Here is a 20,623-nt window from a genome sequence, read left to right on the forward strand (position 1 = left end):
TGGAGTAACTACAGTGCTTCTTCCTTACGCTTGCTGCCCTGTACTGTGTGCTTGTATAAGGTGACTGCTTACTAGATACTTCTTCTGATAGATCAGTGGAGCTTTGGCTAATAAGAATGGAGACACATGAAAATGCTCGTATCGCAGGGATCTATGGTAGGTTACTAAGCCAGGAGGTTGGGGTTTTCCTGTGAGTCAAACTTCAATGAGTTGCTTGAGGTACCCCATTAAGCATGTCAAAGAAGTGTTTGGCATGGTTTTGGAATGCACCCCTGATGACTGTGTTTTTTTTTAACTGTTAAGAATGTCAGGGGAAAAAAAACCTGTAAGTTAATGTGGTTTGCTTCTAAGTGATGACATGCTGGTTGATAATCTGAAGGGTAAAGGTGACTTTACACAAATGTGATTCAATATACGAAGCTTGGCCCTTGGGGAAGAAAGGGGTTCTGGTGTGACAAAATAAAGGCACTGCATTTGAAGAAAGTAAATGAAGTGCACAGTGCCAAACTCTGAATGCTGAGAAAGAGGATAAGGTCATGTTGTGTCAGGTCAGTCCAGTTTCAAACTCTCAGTAACTTCAAATATAAGAGGGAAATGCACAAGTGGAAATGGGGAATGTTTAAAAATGTAAGACTCAAAACCATTCGAGTGTCTTGAGGTTAAATTCTGAAAAGGTGAAGGTGCAAGATGTGGCCTTTTCTTTATATCTGTTTTTATTCATTAAGAAAACATTCTATAATTTTATCAATTTAGAGAAGAAGACAAAGTAGAGAGCTGGTATGCAATGGGATACTTCCAGCCTTTACTGTCAGCACAGGTATGACTGTTGAACTAAGCAGAGTGTATTTGTCTGGACTACTGTGCCTCATCATTAAGTTATACTCAATTTTTTTGGAACCATTGCCATAGGGGAAAAAAGGCTTGGATATGTGGTATAGTTCCAAATGTTTAAAAAGCTGTGGAGGGGTAATGAAGTAAATTGTTCTCTTAGCTCAGTGGCTAAGGAGGTAAATAGGCTAATTTTTAAGGAGGTGGAGTTCAGGTTTCAAAAACTAAGAAGTTGGAAGAAGCTGTCATAGCTATATTGCTGGACATTTGTAAGACCAAACTGGACAAATGCTTGTCAAAGCCAGTGTAAGTACAGCTGGCTCTGCCTTGGAGTTGGGTGATAAACTGTAAGAGTGGTTGGGTTTTTTGTTTTGCTTTTTGTTCTGTGTCAAATTTTGGCAAATAATAGCTGTCTAGTGGCTGCTGTCTCATTGCTGCTCTGTAATCCGTGAAGGATCTACAGATGCCAGTGAAAGACAAACTTTACTCTTACTTTCTAATTCAAAATTATGGCCTAGTGCTCAGCATGGGTTTTTTGGATTTTTTTGTGTGGGTTTTTTTGTTGGTGTGGTTTCTTTTTCCTTCTTTCCCTTTTTAAAAATCAATATTAGCTAAATGCAATAGGAGATAACTTATTCCTTCACTGGCTGCACTGGCATTTTCTTGCCCAGCTAATTGTTTTGTTACTTCTGTGGCTATTTTTTTTCTATGTCTCTGTCTCAGACTGTTTGTAATATGATTTTTGACCTAAAGACAGATTAGTTATCTTCTCTTTAAACATTAGAAATAGAAAGAAAACGGCATATATGAAAATAAAGTTAATTCCAGTGCACTTTGGTTTAAAAAAAAAAAAAAATCTTTTAAAATCACTCTAAAAATGTTTTGTAGTCCAGTTTTCTAATTTGTTTGCTCTTCTTCTAAATAAGAAAGCTGTTCCCTGTAATTACCAAAAAGTTGTTCTCTAAATTTAAACCGTTACTACTTTAACCTAAAAATAAGCGGTTCTCTAGAGAGATATAATAGTATAGCTACAACAAATTTAAATGTCCATCTATGGCAGCTTTTTATTGTAGAACCTCCCTTAGGATTAAAGTCTTGCCCTTTCTGAAAACAAATGTTCCAATAGCAGAGAAATGGCTCTGTGGAATCTCTTGTAAAGGTCTCTCCAGTCCAACAGAACTGTTTTGTAAATCATTTGGGAAACTATCCAGGCCTCTTTGTGCACTACAAAAAAAATAAACAGATCTTGCTTGAAAGACTGTGATACTGTTCCCTAGCATGGTTCTAGATCAGTTTTTGTCCATTGCTATGAAAAACAGGTAGTAGTTAGAACTTCAGATACTTATTTCAGACTTCTAGTAGATTATTATAGTTTAATTTACTGAAGTTGAACAGATAAGTAGCATTTAAGACTTCTGTGCCTCTGGCCAATAAATTTATGATAAAAAGCATATAGTAATGGAGAATTTGGCTCAGACCTTCACATGCAGAGGAAGAAGGCAGACACAAACTTGTGCTTAAGTGCTGCCAGAAAAGGTTTGTTCTGCGTTTGGAGGCAGTAGACTTGTGCTTTGTGGCCTGACTTCAGCCATTGTTACTGAGAGTTCCTATATGAGATGGAATTCCTGAGTTGGGCAGTACCTGAATGACACAATCTTGCTGGTTGCTTGTGTTTGTTGCTATGCTTGAGTTCAGGGTTTTCTTCCCCTAAACTGACATGCTCTTAGTATTTTCTTGAAGTGACGTCTACAGTGTTTCAGCTTACCCTAGTGTCTTGCTGGCTACATCATTTGAAGTTGTAGCATGTCTTCTCTGTGTCTCCAAGGGCCATGTTCTCAGCAGACACCATTTCATCAGTTAAGTTTATTTAAAATATGCGTAGTGGCACATAAGTAGTAGATATACAGCTGATAGTTGAAGTCAAAATTTTGAGTTGAGCTCTTGCACATCCATTGTAAGCTACCGGGTAAACAAAAATCTTAAGGTACTGGTGCACTGAAGCTACGTAACATTCTCCATTCCTAGTATCCTTTTCAGAGTTGTGTATGCTTTGTGCTGTGATGTGATTTGTCAGTTTGTCTGTGTGTTTGTCCATCTTTTTTGTGAGTCCCAGCTGAATTTTTAGTTCCTCTTGCTTAGGATTTCGCATGCTAAACTTGCAATGCATGTCAACCACTTCATGCGATTGTGGCATATTTTCCATTTCAGAACATCTGCTAACTTTTTAATTGGCATGTTTATTCTAAAACTAATTTTGCTATTTAGGCTTATTTTTAGAATTTTTTTCTTCTGTTGCAGGTGGATCTTTTAGAAGAACATTGTCTGCTAGCACTTTGGAGAAAACTGAAAACTCCTAAGAGATGCATATTATTTAAGGAAATGTATTTATGGCACCATAGCATTTTACAAGTTCTGTGGTGGCATCCGTGCAAGGTTAAACACTTAATGGTCTTTCACAAGTTAAATCAGTAAGATTTAGACACTTAAATACTGTTGAGCTGTGTTGACTTCATACCAAATGTTGGGAATCATCTTGAAGAAAAAAATACCTTTCCTGTTCAAAAAACTTATATGTAAAAGCCTTATCGAATAACCTTATCTTTTTTGTACTTAAAGAAGCATTTCTAATATGCTCAATATTATGAGTAATATGATTACCCTTACAGATAAACTGTATTCACCCAGCTGGTCCATCTGGATTTTTCTCCTCTGTTCTTCCCCTCCAGAATTGACAAGTGTTTGCTGAAGATAAAAGCCGGCCTTTGGAAGATAAAAATACTCTTTTAATCTAACTGCTAGTAGCCAAGCAAAACATACAAGGAAATAGTTATGTCAGCCAAAATCTGCATGTGTGCTTGTAGCACATAAGCCCTTGGACTCTGTGAAGGGCATTTCACAGTACAGAGTGGTTCCACTATATGCAGATATTAAATTATTGTCTTCCCCCCCGCTTACCTTCCCCTGACTACTTCACATGTCTGAAGAGCATCTCTTTCTATGCAGTTGGGTGAGCTGTTGGGAAGGTTACTTTCCTCAAGGCCACTTGTTCTCTCGTTTTCTTATAACTACTCACTCATATTTGAATAATACCTAATAGTTTTGCCTTTCTCTTTCGTTTTTACCCACAGGATCCTTATTAAGCTAAGGCAACATATTTCAACCATTAGATAAGGATATGGAATATTTGGCACTAAAAATTTATGGAGTATATACTAAAGTACTTCAGAGTGGCTTTATTGGACTGAGGGTAGCTGTTTTCATTGGCACCAAAATCTTAAGACAGTGTCACTCCATTCATATTTTAAGCGTGATGTACTGCTAAAAATACCAGTGATGGTTTTGTGATGTTAATTCTTTGTGTCTACTTATGATGATCTCTGCTTTGTCCTGTTACTTGTTTTTGGGAGAGGAATCTTTCCAATACTTCAGCAAACTTTGCTGTGTAATAGAAACTGAAAAATAACATTTGTTCTGAGTGCCTAAAAATATAAGGGCTAGTGTAATGCATTTTAGTAGAGATTGCACTATATTCTGAGAACTATAAAGTAACTTAATCTGCTTTATGAACTCAGTGAAAATTAGTGTTTGTTTTGGAATTGATTTGCTTTAAATTAATACTTTCAATCCTTTTAGTCCAAGTGCTCTAAACTATGTTTCTCCTACAGATCTGAGAATTGGGTTTCTTCATCAGTTTATGCAGTGTTAACACTCAGTGTGTACAAAGATAAAAATTAATCTTCTTGCTTATGTGTTAGATACTCCCATGCCTTGTCCGGAAACATCAAGTTTATTTCACTCTTGCTGAAAGTACATGCTGCTGATGGTCCTCCTTCTGCTTTTATCCACAAGATACTGACTGGACCTACCAATATATATGATGCTATAGTTGCCAAAAAAAACCCTGCACCACCCACCAAAGCTCTGAAAAGAATAAATGGTTTATTGTTCCTTTTAAAATGGATATTTTTAGAGATTATTGTCTGTCCTTGAGAACCCAAAATAGCTGTTTGGCCAGGACTGGAACCTTGAATGTTTAGCATCCCTGCTCCCATTAATTTAAACCTGGCTTATGAAAGCTCTTCAATATTTAAGTATAACATAAACACCAAGCTCACCTTACAGGCACACATTTAATATTATTGAATTTTTTTTCTTCAAGCTTCCCTTGATTATTTGTATCAAAAGCTGATGTTTCTGGAAGAATTTAATTAGTATTGGTTATGGTAGTTAGCACTCAGTTTCCAAGAGATTAAGAGCTAGGAGTATAAAATTTTACTCTATAGAGGGAGTATTGGGCAAAACCAAGCAGTTCCAAATAATTTTCAGAAGGGAGATAAACAGTTATAGACTGTCCCAAAAGCTTTAAAAAAAAAAAAGGTGCTGGGGAGTGTATGTTGATAATACTGTGTTTTGATATATGATGGGTTAGTACTGCAACTAATTTGCCAAAAGGATGGAAGAATGTTTAAACAGAAATATGTATTTTTTTACTTAATTTAAAAGTAGTTTGTATTTTGATTCCATTGGAAACATGTAAAATAAAAGAAATGAAAATGTGTTGGATATGTAAAACATTGTTTACCTGTATAAAAATACTTGCGTAAGGTATTATAAGACCTGATATGTGCAAGAATTTAATTTGTGCATTGCTACTTCAATAAGAGGATTTAGAAACTGCCTGTTTCATTTAGCACTACACTCTGCTATTTTGTAGGGGTATGGATATTGCCATATTAGTCAGCCTTTCTTAAATTTGCATATCAGATGTATTTTTAACAAAATAGTTTATATACAACTTTTGTACTACCAAGCAGTAAATAAAAAATAATTATTCTTAAGCTTGCTTGTGACTTCCTTAAGCCTCCATCCGTTGCGTGAAATTTAAACTTTGCACAGTCTTACTGTATAATGCAATCTCTTTGCATCTTAATTTTTTGTTCATGGAGGCAGTGAGAAGGCTAGGTTATTGTCTGATGTACTTCAGAGCAGTTTTATTTTCTTGAGAAAGGACAACTGCAAATATTATTTTAGTTCCTTGTTTTATATGTGAAAGAAGAAAATTCATGCTTTCATCCAGGCTGGTATCTGATTAGATTAAAGACCTTTTACCTTTAAAGTATCAAGACTTTTAACTTTTTGTTGTATTTGACATTGGGCTTTTAAAAAATACATGACATTATCTTTATTCCCAATTGTTTTCATAAGGTATGGAATGAAAAGTTACGAATGACAGGAAGCTCTTTGCAGTTGTTTCCTCTCAGCCTGTCCCTCTGTAATACTTAATTTGTTACATTACCTTCTCACAGATGACTATGATCTGTAAATGGCATTAAAAATGAGTATTGCTGTATGAATAGTGTGAAAAAGGCTGAAAGCAAGTTGTTGTGGCTAGCTGAGATGTAATTATCAGTGTAACATCCTGTTTGCAGTTTTTAGTTCTTTATTTCAATGTTCCTAGCTGCATCACACAAGGTCGGTTTTGAGGTCTGTATTTGAATTTTAGTGGTTTATATTCAGAATTAAAAAAACCCCAGTCTGTTCTGGTTTGGGCATGCTGAAAGTGCCTGCTGGGTTGGAACATGAGACTGTTTCTCTTAAGGAATTAAGTTTCCTGGATGTTTAAGTGTATGTTGAGCATTCCCACCCATGCCCTGGATGTAGTTTGCAGTGCAAATCAATTTGTATCTATTAAATGAGGGTTTTCTGTGCACTTCAGGCCTGTTCTTTCCTATTTTCCTGCGAAGTGTGTAATACTACTGCTAACGAACAAACAAGAAAGAGTGGTTAAGACTTGGTTAGCTAATATTAACAAACAACATGTAAGACTTGGCCAGATAAAGATGGATTTAGATTTAATTTTTTTTCTCTGTGTATAGTGAAGTCCTGTATTTGGGGAATTTTGTTTGAGGGAAGTTCGCAGTTAGACTTGAAAGTACTGGCAGGTGCTGGATGCAATTTCCATTTCTCTCTTGTTTTTTGTATCCTTGTTGATTTTTTTTTTTTAATTTTTCCTCTCCAGCTGTAGGGGTGTGCAGTAAGGCGCTGCTGGTCTGTTTACTCCTGCCATAATTTGGTTGAATCTGTTGCTCTGGATGTGCCATTTCCTCCCCCCTCTGTGCCACCTGTGGCAGGGCTGCCTGATTTTTGAACTACCAGAGCCGCAAGGCACCCGGTCAGCCCCGGAGCTGCGTTCCTAGCGGGTTAAGACCATCTGGTCAGGCAAAACTAGTAAAAAGTTCTGTAAGGCTGGATGAGGATGAGGAAAAGGAAGCAGAGCTGTTTGAGGCAGGAGCGTCTGTTCCTCCAGCTTTCAGAAAAGAAGGTTGGAGAGACGCCAGGCCTCTGGCATGGAAGTGTGAAGATGGCGGAAGCCTGTGAAGAGACAGACCGGCAAGGTCTGAAAGCTGTCTGTGCTGTTAAAGTAAGTGACCTCTGAATTATCTGTGACTGGGGGCGGCGCGGATGAGTGGGTTGGTGGTATATTTTGCTAGTAAGTTTAGATAAGAAGAGATACCACATCACCTGTGGCATGGATGGGCCTTAGTCCAGATCCTGTTGCGTGGGCTTGGCTTGGCCATCTGTTTCTGGACGTGCAGTCGGGCTTGCTTTGTCTTGGTCTGTGTAAAGTCTCTGCAGAGGCCTGTTACATCTTAACTGAAATGGCCCCTCTTAAATTTTACCTGTGCAGCCCCTTAGTGTTGTAGAGATGCCGTGGCAGCAAGTTTAGCTCTAGCATGCGTGTCTTCCACAAAATCTTGGCAAGTGTATTTTTCTGTCAATATAACTGCTCACTTTTTTATATCTATAAAAACCCTTCAATTATTTTTTTGTTTTTCCCCTGCTCCTCTTGTTAGCTGTTGTTTCCAAGCCTTTTTTCAGCTAGTCATCCCAATCTTGTTTCCTCTGGGCTGCGGAGTTGTTAAAGTGTGCAGGGCTGGAGGGACTCGTGCTGGTACCGCGCGGCTGTGTTGATGGTCCCGAAATGGTGGTCATGGGGAGTAGAGCATTTGCTTCGGTAAACTTGTTGCAGCTGTAAGCATACAGCAAAACAGCCATTTTTCTGTTGCAAAACAGCCATAGCAAAACAACAGACAAACCTAGCAGATGCCTGCTAGCACTGATGGCAGAGAGGCAGGAGGCAGCAAGGGGAGTAGGGAAGACTTGGGAAGGTGGGAGGCAGACGGAAAAATAGTGATAGTAAGGGCAGCAGCAGTTTGAGAGAAACTCTTGTCTCTTACTGGCCTAAAAAATTAGCCACTGCTCCATGGGTGTCACTATATATCCAGCTAGTTACCTAGGTAGTATGGTGTGATTTTTGCATTGAATAAGACAGCTTTTTGAAATTATCATATGAAAATAGTGATTATTTAACTACTGGCCTTCAGTATTTTGATTTACAGTCAAAATAATTATCCTTTAAAAGCAGCAGTCTTAGGAGAGTGTTAAATTAACATACCCATAGTATTTCCCAAACTTTATTTTTCAAGGATTCTACATACCTCTGTGTGTGCATACACACACATGTATATGCCGTGGGAGACGGGAATGTGATGGTTTGTCAGCTGTGAGGAGGTTTTGTATAGAGCAGTTGAAATATATATTCGTTGGCAGCAGAGGGAGCTGTTGAAGCTTTTACCTGATGATTCAAAAAACTTCTGGAGTGTGTCAGTGTTTTTAAAAAAAAAAAAAAAAAAAAAATCTAAAAAGCCCGGCTAATTTAGCTGGAGACCTGAGGTGCCTCACTGTTGCTCTGCAATGGTATTTTGCTGCCCTGGGGGTGAGTGTCCTGGTCCCTTGTGCCCCAGGGAAATAGGGCAGGGCTGTGGCCTGCAGGCCCTAGCCCGGTGGCCTGGGAGGAGCTGCTGGCAGCTATTGAAAGGGACAACGTAAAATTTGGCATCTCCCTAAGCCAGATTTTTAATCAAAGCAATGAGGAAGAACAGGATCTGTGTGGCGTATGTCAAAACAATAGTGGTGTGCGTCGGCTGCTAATTAACGCTCATGTGTGACTCTGGAAAAGTAATTACCAGTCAGGGTGGACTATGTGTATTATTTTGTAGGGCTTTTGATAATCTGTCTTGATTTTGATGAATGTTGGATCTTTAGTACAGTTCTTTTTTGCAGATGCTAACTGGATGAGTTTCGTATGCAAGCCTGCATAAACAGGAGATTGATCATTAAAAATTAAGAGTAACTGAAATCAGGCAGTGACATTGTTCTGGCAAAGTATGCTGTATACTTGTTAGATTAACCCCATGTTGCTTTTATCTACCAAACTGAAATTTGTGGGGTTAAAAATCGATAATATTTCCTCTAGTTCTGGAGGTGGATTGTGGAGAAACTCGTACCACTTTTGGCCACAGCAAAGTCTCTTCATATAACACATCTTGTACTGGAAATAGGGAAATTTGCATGGATCCACTTTTTTTATGAAGATTGTGTGAAAAAAAACTAATCTGAGGAATATCCCTAAGTTCATTTGATATCATCTTGCTTCTGGAGGAGGTTCTCAAATGAGAACTAAAGGAAAATAAAGCTTTATTTAGGTATCAGCCTTTAGACATGAGATGGAAACAACCTAGGTTATTCATTCTTGGCCAGATGCCTACAGTTTGTCCTCAAATACTTAAACAGTATTTCAGTCTTGTTCGTACATTCATTTTGCTCTGTAGTCATTTTGCCTTTGCCACTTACCTTCCTCTCCTTTTGGACAAGTCTAGGTAAGTTACTTGCTATCACTTGGTACAGCTCCAAGTATTAGGAGGAAGGGATAGCATGTGTGATCACAGGAAATTGAAAATCTGGCCATGCTTGAGGTTCAGGTGAGTATCTGAGGGTGTTACCTTGCTCCTTTATGCTTTTGCACCCTCATAAAAATCAAGCTACTCTCTGCCTCAGAGTAAATAGAAGGTAGCTCAATGAGCAAACAAATTAAACTGCAGTCTTCATGTGACATGGTTTTATTGTGGGATTGGTTCAGTACTTAAGTCATCTGCAACCTGACATAATACTGGGATGCTGCATTTCCTGAAAGACTGGTTTTTTCTGTTTCACTACAGAATAAAATGTTTTTCAGTTGGTAATATACAGTAATTGAATTATGAAGTACAGCAAAAACCTGTTAAGTCCTGTTTAATCTATAATAATTTCCATCAAGATTCAGAGTGGGGAATGGTGCAACCTCCATAGTTTTGTTCATGATGGTTGTGAAATGACTGCTTGGGATCTGTACCTCAACAATTGGATTAAAACCAAAATCAAGACAGCTATTGTCTTTCCTGCTCCACTGAGAGAATCCTGAATTAAGCTGTACAAGGGAATATTGCTTTTCTCTGACTAAGGGAGGAAGAAGTAGGGAGTAGGGGAGTAAGCCTGTTTAATAAATTTCTGTTGTGAAGTTGGATTAAACCATATTAACAAAACTAAAACTGTATTTAACAATAAAAATTTTAAAAAGTTGTGACTGCTTATGTTAAGGCATAAAATTGCTGTAATCTATTTCAATTTCTTATAGAAGCCAGGATGCATATTTAGCTGCTTCCAAAATTTCAACAGCTCATTGTTTGAAATGGAAAAAGTCCCAAAGCAGGTGGGACAGCGTTTGTGAAGTGGTCAGTCAGTAGCAGTATCATTTGTAGGTGCAGGCAGTGTTTCCTGTCTTCTGTTTATGCAACTAGTTCAATTCAAGCATTGCCTGATCTGAAGTTTAGAAATTGATTGTAAAGATTCAAAGTGAAGGAAAGATTAAAAACAAACCTCCCTGAGATGCCAAGTGAAATTGTTAATGGAGAAAGGAGTCCTGAGACTGAGGTCTCTAGCTGAGTATGTGAATGCATGAAATTCAGAAAGCCTGGCCAGGGAAGGAACTGGGTTCGTTTTGGTTTCATGATTATAAGAAAAAATGTCTTTGCCAAGGGCAGCTTCTGTTGGAAAGACCAATGAAAAAGTCTTAATCTGCTTCTAACAATTACTTCTAACAATGTAAACATTGTATGATAGAGGTGTTCTAAAACAGAGAAGGATACAGTGTCTGAAACAATGCTGTTGATCAAAAACTATTTTTAAAGGAAGTTTTATGTCGAATGACTTTCATAAATTTACTTTCTCATGTATTCAGCAAGTTAAAGAAGTTCTAATACATTTAATTTTGAAGTGGTGCTCTTGCACAGTGTAGATGGATTCCAATTTCCATCTACATGCAAGGAGAGATACCACAATTCAAGATAAATCATCTATTAAGCTTCATCGTTTCAATGTAATTAATGTGCAATATAGACATTTGAACAAATGTATGAAATACCATATACACAGGCCTTAAGTGTTAAGATATTCTGTTCTCATTTAACAAAATGTGATACATCAGCAAGAATTAATCTTTTGGAAAATTAAATCACATTTAGGAAATTGAAACTACAAATACAATGTAAGGCCAAGATTAATTTTTTTATTTTTAAGTCAGTGTTTCTTGTTTCATGATGATAAACGGTATTTTTAGATTACTTGAAAGCAATCAAATCTGAAGTCTCTTTTAGAAAATAGACTTTCTATTTCTGGATTTTAATTTTTAATGGGAATTCTCCATAGCAACACTTGCCCAGCTGATTGCTTTTGTTCTTTAAAAGAAAAAAAAAATCTGTATGGAATTTATCTATTTCCAGATTCCCGCTTTCTTGTTAGGGTTTTGTTTGCTGAACTGAAGAATTCTGCAGTATCAAATTTCAGGTTCTTCTGTTGCTCTGTAAACAAACATCTGCCATAATGTTTTCTCTAGGAAATAATTAACTTCCTTGAGTAGACTGGGCTGTCTTCCAGTCCCGTTGTCATATCTGGAGTCTCTGCAGTACCCTGACAGTTTTTTCATAATCTAGTGGCGACCCACTGCTAAATGAGAAGGTGCTAACCTTACTCATACTCAAAGTCTCTTCACTTTTGTATGGAAAGATTACAATTTCCCTTTAAGCTGTGTTACTAGCTTTGGAGAATGAGTAAAACATGAGCTCTGAGATGCAAAATCTTTCATAGAAACACCAGCTCTGATAATAGTCGTATGCACTTATGAAAATGCTTAGATGGGCTTATTAAAGTAGGAAAGTGGTACAGAAATTAACAGGGCTACAATATTTAAAAACATATAAAGCCTTTTTATTTTACAGATACAATATGGTGACCTTGATCTGTATCTGAATATAGTTCTCTTGAAGGTGAGACTTTAGGGTTCTTTTTAATTGCGCTGAGGGATATCATTTATGTTTTGAGAAATTGAAGTCTTGATTTGGGCTTGCGATACATGGAGAAAAGAGGGAATCTGCATTTAAGCAGAAATAATTTAAATATCTACACATTACTTAAAACCCACCTCCCAATATTCTGATCCTTATGTGTGTTAATGGTTAGACTAAGATTCAGCACATAGTGTTGGCAAATACATAGTTGATGGTTTTCATGTGTCTAACGAAGGCTGTGTCTTATTGTACTTCTTTTATGCAACTGTTATATAATCAGAAAATGCATAAAGCACAAAAGCCACCAGATTTTTCATGATTAAAAAAATTTATTAAGAGTTTATAACAGACTCGGAAACCACAAAATTTCAGTATAAAATGTCAAGCACTTTCTATTTCAACCATTAAGATCCCACTTTTGATGAAATGGCAGCACCAAGTTGGTCTCTGTCTCCTTTGCTTCCCACAAGAAAGGTTAACATACTAATCTGAAGGTGAGAGAAAGGGTAAACACTCCAGGAATGCAGTTCTGATATTTTCAGATCTTACACTTAATTCGACTTGGATGCTCAATCCCTTTCCTGCTGTAATTTTAAGGACTGTAATAGAACCAGGGGTGGGTCCACACTGGCTCTTGCTGTTTGTATATAAGCAAAACACATCTTGCTGGGGAAGTTTGACACAACCTGTTTGCAAACTGTATTGTTAGGGCAAGTGATGTGTGCCTGGAAAATTTCGCTGAGTTGAGAGGTCTCAGACTGTAGTTTCACAACAGTTTTAATCTATCTTAAACTGGTAGGACTGAGTTTTGATCCTTCTCCAGCACCTCTGATAGTGTGTGTGCAATTCTTACACAAGCTACTTCAGCTCCTTAGACCAAGAGAAAGCTACCCACTCTCTCGCATTTGGCTAGGCTTCAGCTGTTTTAATGAACTGAAGCAGGCCTCTTGGGGTATCAAAGTCCAAGGGAGTGTAAGGGAAGAGGTGAGGTTATCATCCTAATGCCAGCTGCACATGCACAGATTTAGGCTTAAGCTGGAATGGAACCATTAACTGCAGTGAAGTGCAAGCCAAGCTACCTTCTCTATTTCATTCTTCGCTAGATTGTAGGATTTGGGTCACCTTTTTTTTTTTTTGTGCTAACTGTATGAAAATCTGTGGTTTCTAACTCCATGGCTTCTATAGTTCTGTTTTAAATAATGGAAGTTTTCTGAACCTGGAACATGCAATGTGTGCTGACCCTCTTGACGGTCAAAACCAAAGGAAATGTTTGCATGAGTCCAGGTGAAGTGGGTATACAGCAGAATATCCTGTGTGGAAGAAATAATGTTTTGCCTTCCTGGTTGGCCCCATAGAGAAGTGTCAGCATTACCGTTAGCCAAGGGAGCACTTTTGTACCTCAGGCAGTAGAAATTAAAAGGCTGTATAAAACAGCTGAAGGGACATAGGTTTAGTCCCAGCTCTTTTATATATGCTGTTCATAACAACTGTCCACATGTTCTGTACATGTGCTCATAGAGATCCAGAAATAAATCTGGATCTTACCCAGTGTATTAGAAAGAAACCTTGATCTAGTACTCATCATCATCTTCCAGGTCTTCCCCTGCAGTTGCAGCTTCCAGTGCAGCCAGAGCTGCTGCTACTTCTGGATCTTCCTCCTCAATTTCTCCATTGATGTCTTTGTGGTTGAGGTGTGTGGGTGCCTGTACTACTTTGGTAACAGCCGTGGCAGTGATACCACCAGGAATGCCCATGCTCAAACTTGCAGAGTCAGTTTTAAAAAGTTCAATACTGCTCTCCTTCATAGGTGAAGGTGGAGTTACACAGAGGTCCTTGTCCTGTATTGTTGAATGCCCAGGGTTTTGGTCTGAATGTGCACAGTTGACTGAAAAGCTATCTTTTTCAACATAGTTCCTGGTTTGATTGCCATTTTGTGGATAATCAATACCCAGCACTTGTATGGCATTGTTTTGTGTCTCCAGTATTGTACTTCCTTTGAGAAAGATGCTATCATCTGCAGACCAGGAGTTCCCATCTTGAATACTGTTTGGCTCATTGCAGGCTGCCTTCCTTTGACTGCCTACCTCTAGGTCAAGTTCTTGGCCAGACCTATTTAATTTTGTGTAAAAGTCTCTATTGCTGGCTGAAGGAGACTCTCGTGACTGGCCGGAGGGTCCCAGTTCACTGGCTTCTTTTCCTGGGTTTGTGTTGGGATTGAGCATGGGGTGCAGTGCAGTGCAGGAGTTGCCACCGTTGACTGCAACATCAAGATTTCCAACACCCTTTATAAGGCCGTCCTCTTGAAAATCATTGCCCCTGTGGTTCCCGAGAGTTTCTTTTGTGCTATTTCCCCGGGTTTTATTTTCTGTTCTCTTTAGCTCATCCTTCTGGAGTTCATTTTTGTGTTCTTGAATTTCACTGTTCTCTTTAAATTTGGATTTTTTGCTGCTTTGCTCATTGTATTTGTAGCTGTTTATTTCATGAATGCATCCAGGTGATTGTACTTCTTCTGGATCAAAAATATAGCTGGAGTAAGAAAAATTTGTAGAGGAAATGTTAATTATGCTGTTAATAAATGTAATTATAAAAAAAGATTAAACTTAATTTTTAAGCTGGTGATCTTGAGGAACTGGTGTCACTAAGCTTTACGTGGGGTCCTGAGAATGAGCTAAACTGACTGGAAATGCTGAACTGTGCTGTAGGTTGCTGTCTCCTGGGACTGATCTTAACTAAACCCTGTAGCGAGATTCACTAGGAATGGTGAATTCACCATGAGAAGGATGTCAGAGAACCTTGTGCCGGTTGTTGCACGTTTCCAGCTTTATTTTTTATTTTCTCTGGGGGGTAGATTAGCCAATAAGTAGTCATCACATAGATTGTTAATTAATATGTCCTCATGCAGTTGCTAAAATATCTCCCTTTTTTTTTTTTTCCCCCTGGTGTTCTTCCTTTTGAGTCTTATCTTTTTGTCCCTTTATTTGTCCCCTCCTTTTTTCCTTTCTTACTTTCTTATCTCACTCCTAACTTTTCCCTCACTTATTTCTTTCAGAAGCTCTCTCTTTTCTTTATCTCCCCTCTTTCTTTCATAGTATCAGTTTTCTTTCCCACTTCCTTACCTGTTCTAGAGATGTGGCCAAGGGAAGGAGTAACCATCAATTGGGGATGAAGTGGTGTCTTTCTAAAACCTAGTTAACCTAACCTAAAACCTCCTCTCCAGGGAGACTTCTAGTGTGGGGAATTGTTCCCACAACTAACTACATTTAAAAGTTATGATGGAGGCAATGTTTTGTGGTTCATTTTCATTGCTTAGGAGAGAGGGAGGATCTGACAAACTCTGTGCTCCTTGTTCTACTGAACTGAAGGAAGGTCATGCTACCTAAATGAGAAAAAGCTTTGCTAAGGATGAGTTTTCAATGCCACACCATTTTTATGTGGGATAGGAATCTCAGAAATGGACCTCAATTACAGTAAATCACAAGGACATTCACAGGAAATCAGTATGCCTACAGTATCTTTAAAAGTCATGATAGTGCATAAACTTCGGGAAAACTCCTTGTAAATAGGCTTAATTTAAGCAACAGGTGTAGGGGACCACAGACACATGTTTTAATGCATTTCTTTTATTCAGTGTAAGCGACTTTTGTTCTGTTATACCTTTGTATCATTTTGCAGCACCTGCACCCCATCTGGATTTTCTTTAATCTGAAAAGAGAGAGAGGGGAGGCAAGGGAGAGAGGAAGTGAGTGAAGCATTATGAAATTAATGTATGGGCACTTGCATTGAAAATTATGTTCATGGTTAGAAGGAGTTTATTAGCTACAAAGAAAGATGCCTGCACAAGAATGGATGCAGTACAGCTCAAGTTCTTTCTAGGTTGCTATCTTACATTGACAGTGGCCTTTAGTTGGGGAAAAACCTAGCGAAGAATTTAATGGGTCTTAAATAGATAGTGATGTTCTCCCTATTTTCCTAAGCAGTTTTAAGATTTGGAGACTCCTAAATCAGAGTAGTGTTTTTTTGGTTTTGTATTTGCATGTTTTTGTTTTTATTTATTTGGCAGCCATTGATGGACTTCTCTTCCATGAATTTGTCCAGTTGATTTCTGAATTCCAGTAAACTGTTAACAATCTACAGCATTCTTTACTCAGCAGTTTCACCACCCAGCCTTGCCTCTGAAGCAGCACCTGCTTTTGTTTGATTTGAACCTGGTTCTTACCAGCAGTATTTGATACCTTCTAGTTCTTGTATTAGAACAGCCGGTGAGCATCATGTCCTGTTGTCACTATAGTACAGGTCCTATATGGCCCCTTCAGTTCTGATATACAGTCTGAAGAATCCTCAAAAATTTAAACGTTACCCATGCTGACATTGTTTCATGTCTATAGATTGTCCTTGTGGTGGTTCACTGCACCTTTTGCATTTCAACATCCTTCTTAGATGACGTGTGGGAACCACAAATGCAGAGTTCTCAAGGTGTGGGGAACCACAGATTTATTCTTTCCTAATAACTCTTATCCCCACTCAGTTGGCTCTCTGACAGCTACTGAGCACTGAAGTGACTTTTTGTGTGGAACTATCTCTTAGTTAGATCCAGACATATTGCTGGGGTGGCACTTTATTATATGCAGTGTGTTGCACCTGCTTTTTACTATGGTAAATTCTTCAGAGTTTGACTAGAGCTAGCAGAGTGTTTGCATTTTGCTACATCTCTGTATATTGCAAACTTTGTGTATGTCTGCAGTGCCTGACCCACTGAGATGCTAAGAACTATCTGTTACATGATTCATATGCCAAAGTCTCTTATTATGGGAAGAAATAGTTTGCTAATTTGCACCCTTGAAAACTTTTACGTTCTGAACCTAAAGTGAAGAGACAGATCTGAACATCCCAAAATGCTAGAAAAAACATTATTCGTTATGGGTTGGGGCTATCTTATTTCAAGTTAATCAAGTCAGGACAGGTTGTTGAGTTTTGTCCATTGTTATTCAGGTTCTTTTCTTTCTCCCTTGATGTTCTACAACCTTGCACACTTTTGTCATTGCCTAAGGACAGCACTTCCTATAGAACAGAAATTGATGATGCAAGGTCAGGGTATTTTATAGAGTGATTTATTCACAAAACACCAAAGAAAAGTAGTATTGATTTATTCTTACCAGGCATGGCCTGAACTGCACACCAGTGATTATGCTAGCAGAAATTACAATCAAAACTCTGTTGTATGGGCTTATTGTCTCACTTTTTTTCCCTCTAAAATCTAACATCCTGTGGTGGTAGCATTGAACAAAATGCCTGATGTCAAGCCCCTCATTCACGAAGCCTCTAAGGGCCTACAACCATTCAGCAGCTGGCTTTAGGGTGTAGCTCCTGCCTATGCTTTTTGTCTTTGCATGTGAACTGTTTTGGAGCAGAAACTTCTATCAGGAGTAGCCAACTTGTAGCTCGTGCCTGTTGGGACGGCTTGTAAGCCATCGCTTTGCTTCCTCTGTCTTGGTGCTGCTTCTCTTTCTTCCTTAAATACATTCTTCCTTCCACATTTCTGCTGATCTTGTGCTATGTGTCCTTGTCCACCACCCCTCAGCAATGTCATAGCAGGAAATCTGATAGAGGGTTTTTCATCTAAGAGGGGTGCCATAACTGGTGAGGTGGTCATATGTACAGACCCTACTCGTGCAGTGGCTGTACAGTAAAAAGTACTTTAGACAGGTTTGACTAGATATGGGGCTTATTTGAGCTGGCTGGCATAACCATCTTTTCCAGCCAAAGAGGAATTCTTAATACAATTTGCTTTGATCATGTTAAAAGCTGATTTAGCTATAACGATTCTTTAGGTTAAGACTGATTTGAAGCTAATTCAATTTTGCTAAGCCCTATGTGGACAATTTTTTTGGTTTGACTGACATATTTAGTTTTAGCTTAAATGGAAAGAATAAAAACTGCATGAAGTTCACCAGCTCTTGATAAACTGAACCTTCAAGTCTCAGTGGTTGGCACATTACCATGTCTTAGATAAGTCACCATGTGATGTCTCTTCATGGGAAAGGCAATGTAACTTGGCTTATGTTAAGCCTCTTTCTATGCAGACTCTTACCATCCTTCATACTTGCCATGGGCTGAGAGTATGCAAATATTATTTCAGCTCTGCTAAATCATGATAACTTCAATTGCTGTCAGTTGCCATGTGAGCCTACTGAAATGCCCACATAGCCTTTGACTTGGCTTTAAAGTTTATAGGTTTGGTGAAATGAGTCCTGGTTTGTGTGCAGACCAGTCCTGAGAAGAGATACTGCTTTTAGCTTGGGTGTGGGCACTTCAGGTTAGGCTGCTTCTGTTTAAACTTTTATCTGACAAATTTCCTACTCAGTGCTTTTATTTATGACACTGATTTTTTTTTTTTTTAAATCACAAAATCTTGTTCATAGGTTTTAACCACTGAGAAGTGCTAATTGCTGTCCTTTACAACAGACTAAAGATACTTGTGATTGTCATAGAAGGCAATTATAAATGGAAATTACTGTTGTTGTTTTCATAGGAAGCACTTTCCTGGTTGTTTTTTTTAATATACTACTGTTTGAATTATCTCTGCAGCTACTGTGTCAAGCCTTTCCACTGATTAGTTACAACTGGATCTGTCCTCTGGCATGAATAAACTACTTTATGTTGTATTATCTTATAAATTATTTCTCATCCCTGAAATAGGAATACAGTTTTACAATGTCACTGTCTGAACACTTGGTTTTTTCCTTGCCCTTTTGTTCCATGTGTATAATAATGTTTCAAGTTGGCAAATAAATCTGGGGAACAAATTGCTTTTATAGCATGAAAAGGCACGTTTTAATCCTACTTATCTTGTTTTAGGTACCTTGCTCTAAAGACTTGTGTATTATGTGATGTTCATAGTTCCATTAACGGATAAATCGTTTTAATAAGCTCTTGTCTGGAGCAGTTTGAATCAAGCACATGCTACAGACTTGCAACAAAAAAGGCTTAGAGGGTTCAAGCAATGGATAATGGTATTATCTGATACTGAGTTTAGAAACATTGCATCCTTTTATGTTTAAACTTTTTTACCTTTTTATAAGAAGTTTATTCTGTTAGACATTCTGTGCTGTTAAATTGATGACTCCAGATGAACATGACGTGATGTGGATTGCTACCTTGCAGAACACTTTCGGGGCTAGTTCCCCCGCCAAAAATGCTGCCTGTCTAAAGCAGCAGTAAAATGCTTGGCCTTAACATTTAGATCCTCAGAATTCAGACCAAATTGCCATTAATCCTAGACATCATTCTTTCTCAGTCATGAAATTCCTGAAGGCCTGTAAATTTCTGTCACCGGATATTATGCAGTCACTTAATCCTGAACACTGACACATCATCTGGCATTAAAGCTCTACTAAAATGTTAAGTACAGGGTTTTTTTTTTCTGACATGTGCTGGAAATCTTGAGCATTTACAGGAAAGAGATAGAACTGTTCATGTGAGAGGAATGAGTGAGGTCTAGAGTTAAATTTTTTTTACTCTGCTTGATTTTGAACTTTCACTTTCCATCTTTGAGTAGCTGTGGAATAGTGTGGCCAGCAGGAGTAGGGAAGTGATCATCTCCCTGTACTCAGCACTGGTGAGGCTGCATCTTGAATCCTGTGTTCAGTTTTGGGTCCCTCACTACAAGAAGGATGTTGAGGTGCTGGAGCATGTCCAGAGAAGGGCAACGAAGTTGGTGAGGGGTCTGGAGAACAAGTCTTATGAGGAGCGGCTGAAGGAACTGGCATTGTTTAGCCTGGAGAAGAGGAGGCTGAGGGGAGACCTTGTTGCTCCCTACAACTACCTGAAAGGAGGTTGTAGCCATGTGGGTGTTCATCTCTTCTTCCAAGTAACTAGTGATAGGACGAGAGGAAATGGCCTCAAGTTGCGCCAGGAGAGGTTTACATTGGATATTAGGAAAAATTTCTTCCCTGAAAGGGTTGTCAGGCACTGGAACAGGCTGCCCAGGGAAGTGGTGGAGTCACCATCCCTGGAGGTATTTAAAAGACATGTAGATGTGGTGCTTAGGGCCATGGTTTAGTGGTGGACTTGGCAGTGTTAGGTTGACAGTTGGAATCAATGATCTGAAGGGTCTTTTCCAGCCTAAATGATTCTAAGATTCTATTCTATGAATATTCTAAAGTGTGTCTCTGCGCTTGTAGCAGTCTCTACAAAACAATCAGATTCTTGCAGCATGAAAGTAGGATAGCCTTATGCTTTGCGTATTCAGTGTCAGTGCTTGCTTCAGTTAAAGTTCTGATACTTTTCTTTGGTGAAAGAGATGGAGGAAGCCCACCTTGGTGTTTTCCCCTAACCACCCCAGCAGACCTTTAGTTGACGATGCAAAAGACAGTCTAAATATAATATTCTTGCGATGCATTAAAATGTTCACAGAGAGACCAGGTAGACCTGATGTCATGAAAGAGTGACTTCCTTCCTTTAAAAGAAAATGGTACAGAAGAGCAACTATTTTAAAATCAGTTGGAAAAAAATCCTACTATGGTTATCAAGGAGGTAGTAATTAGACTTAATATGAGGAGAGCAAAACACCAATC

General features: G+C 38.5%; 1 protein-coding gene across 1 annotated transcript; it reads right to left on the reverse strand.

The window, feature by feature from the left end:
* Positions 1-13,542: 13,542 nt before the first annotated feature.
* Positions 13,543-15,751, reverse strand: PGCKA1 (PDCD10 and GCKIII kinases associated 1). Its single transcript, XM_081999501.1, has 2 exons — positions 15,705-15,751; positions 13,543-14,576 (listed from the first exon to the last, which is right to left on the reverse strand). Exons 1-2 carry the CDS (start codon positions 15,734-15,736, stop codon positions 13,622-13,624), a joined length of 987 nt encoding a protein of 328 aa, XP_081855627.1. The 5' UTR covers positions 15,737-15,751; the 3' UTR covers positions 13,543-13,621.
* Between the last annotated feature and the right edge of the window lie 4,872 nt (positions 15,752-20,623).

Source organism: Phaethon aethereus (assembly GCF_964289735.1).
Source record: "Phaethon aethereus genome assembly, chromosome: 4".
Classification (NCBI taxonomy): Eukaryota; Metazoa; Chordata; class Aves; order Phaethontiformes; family Phaethontidae; genus Phaethon; species Phaethon aethereus.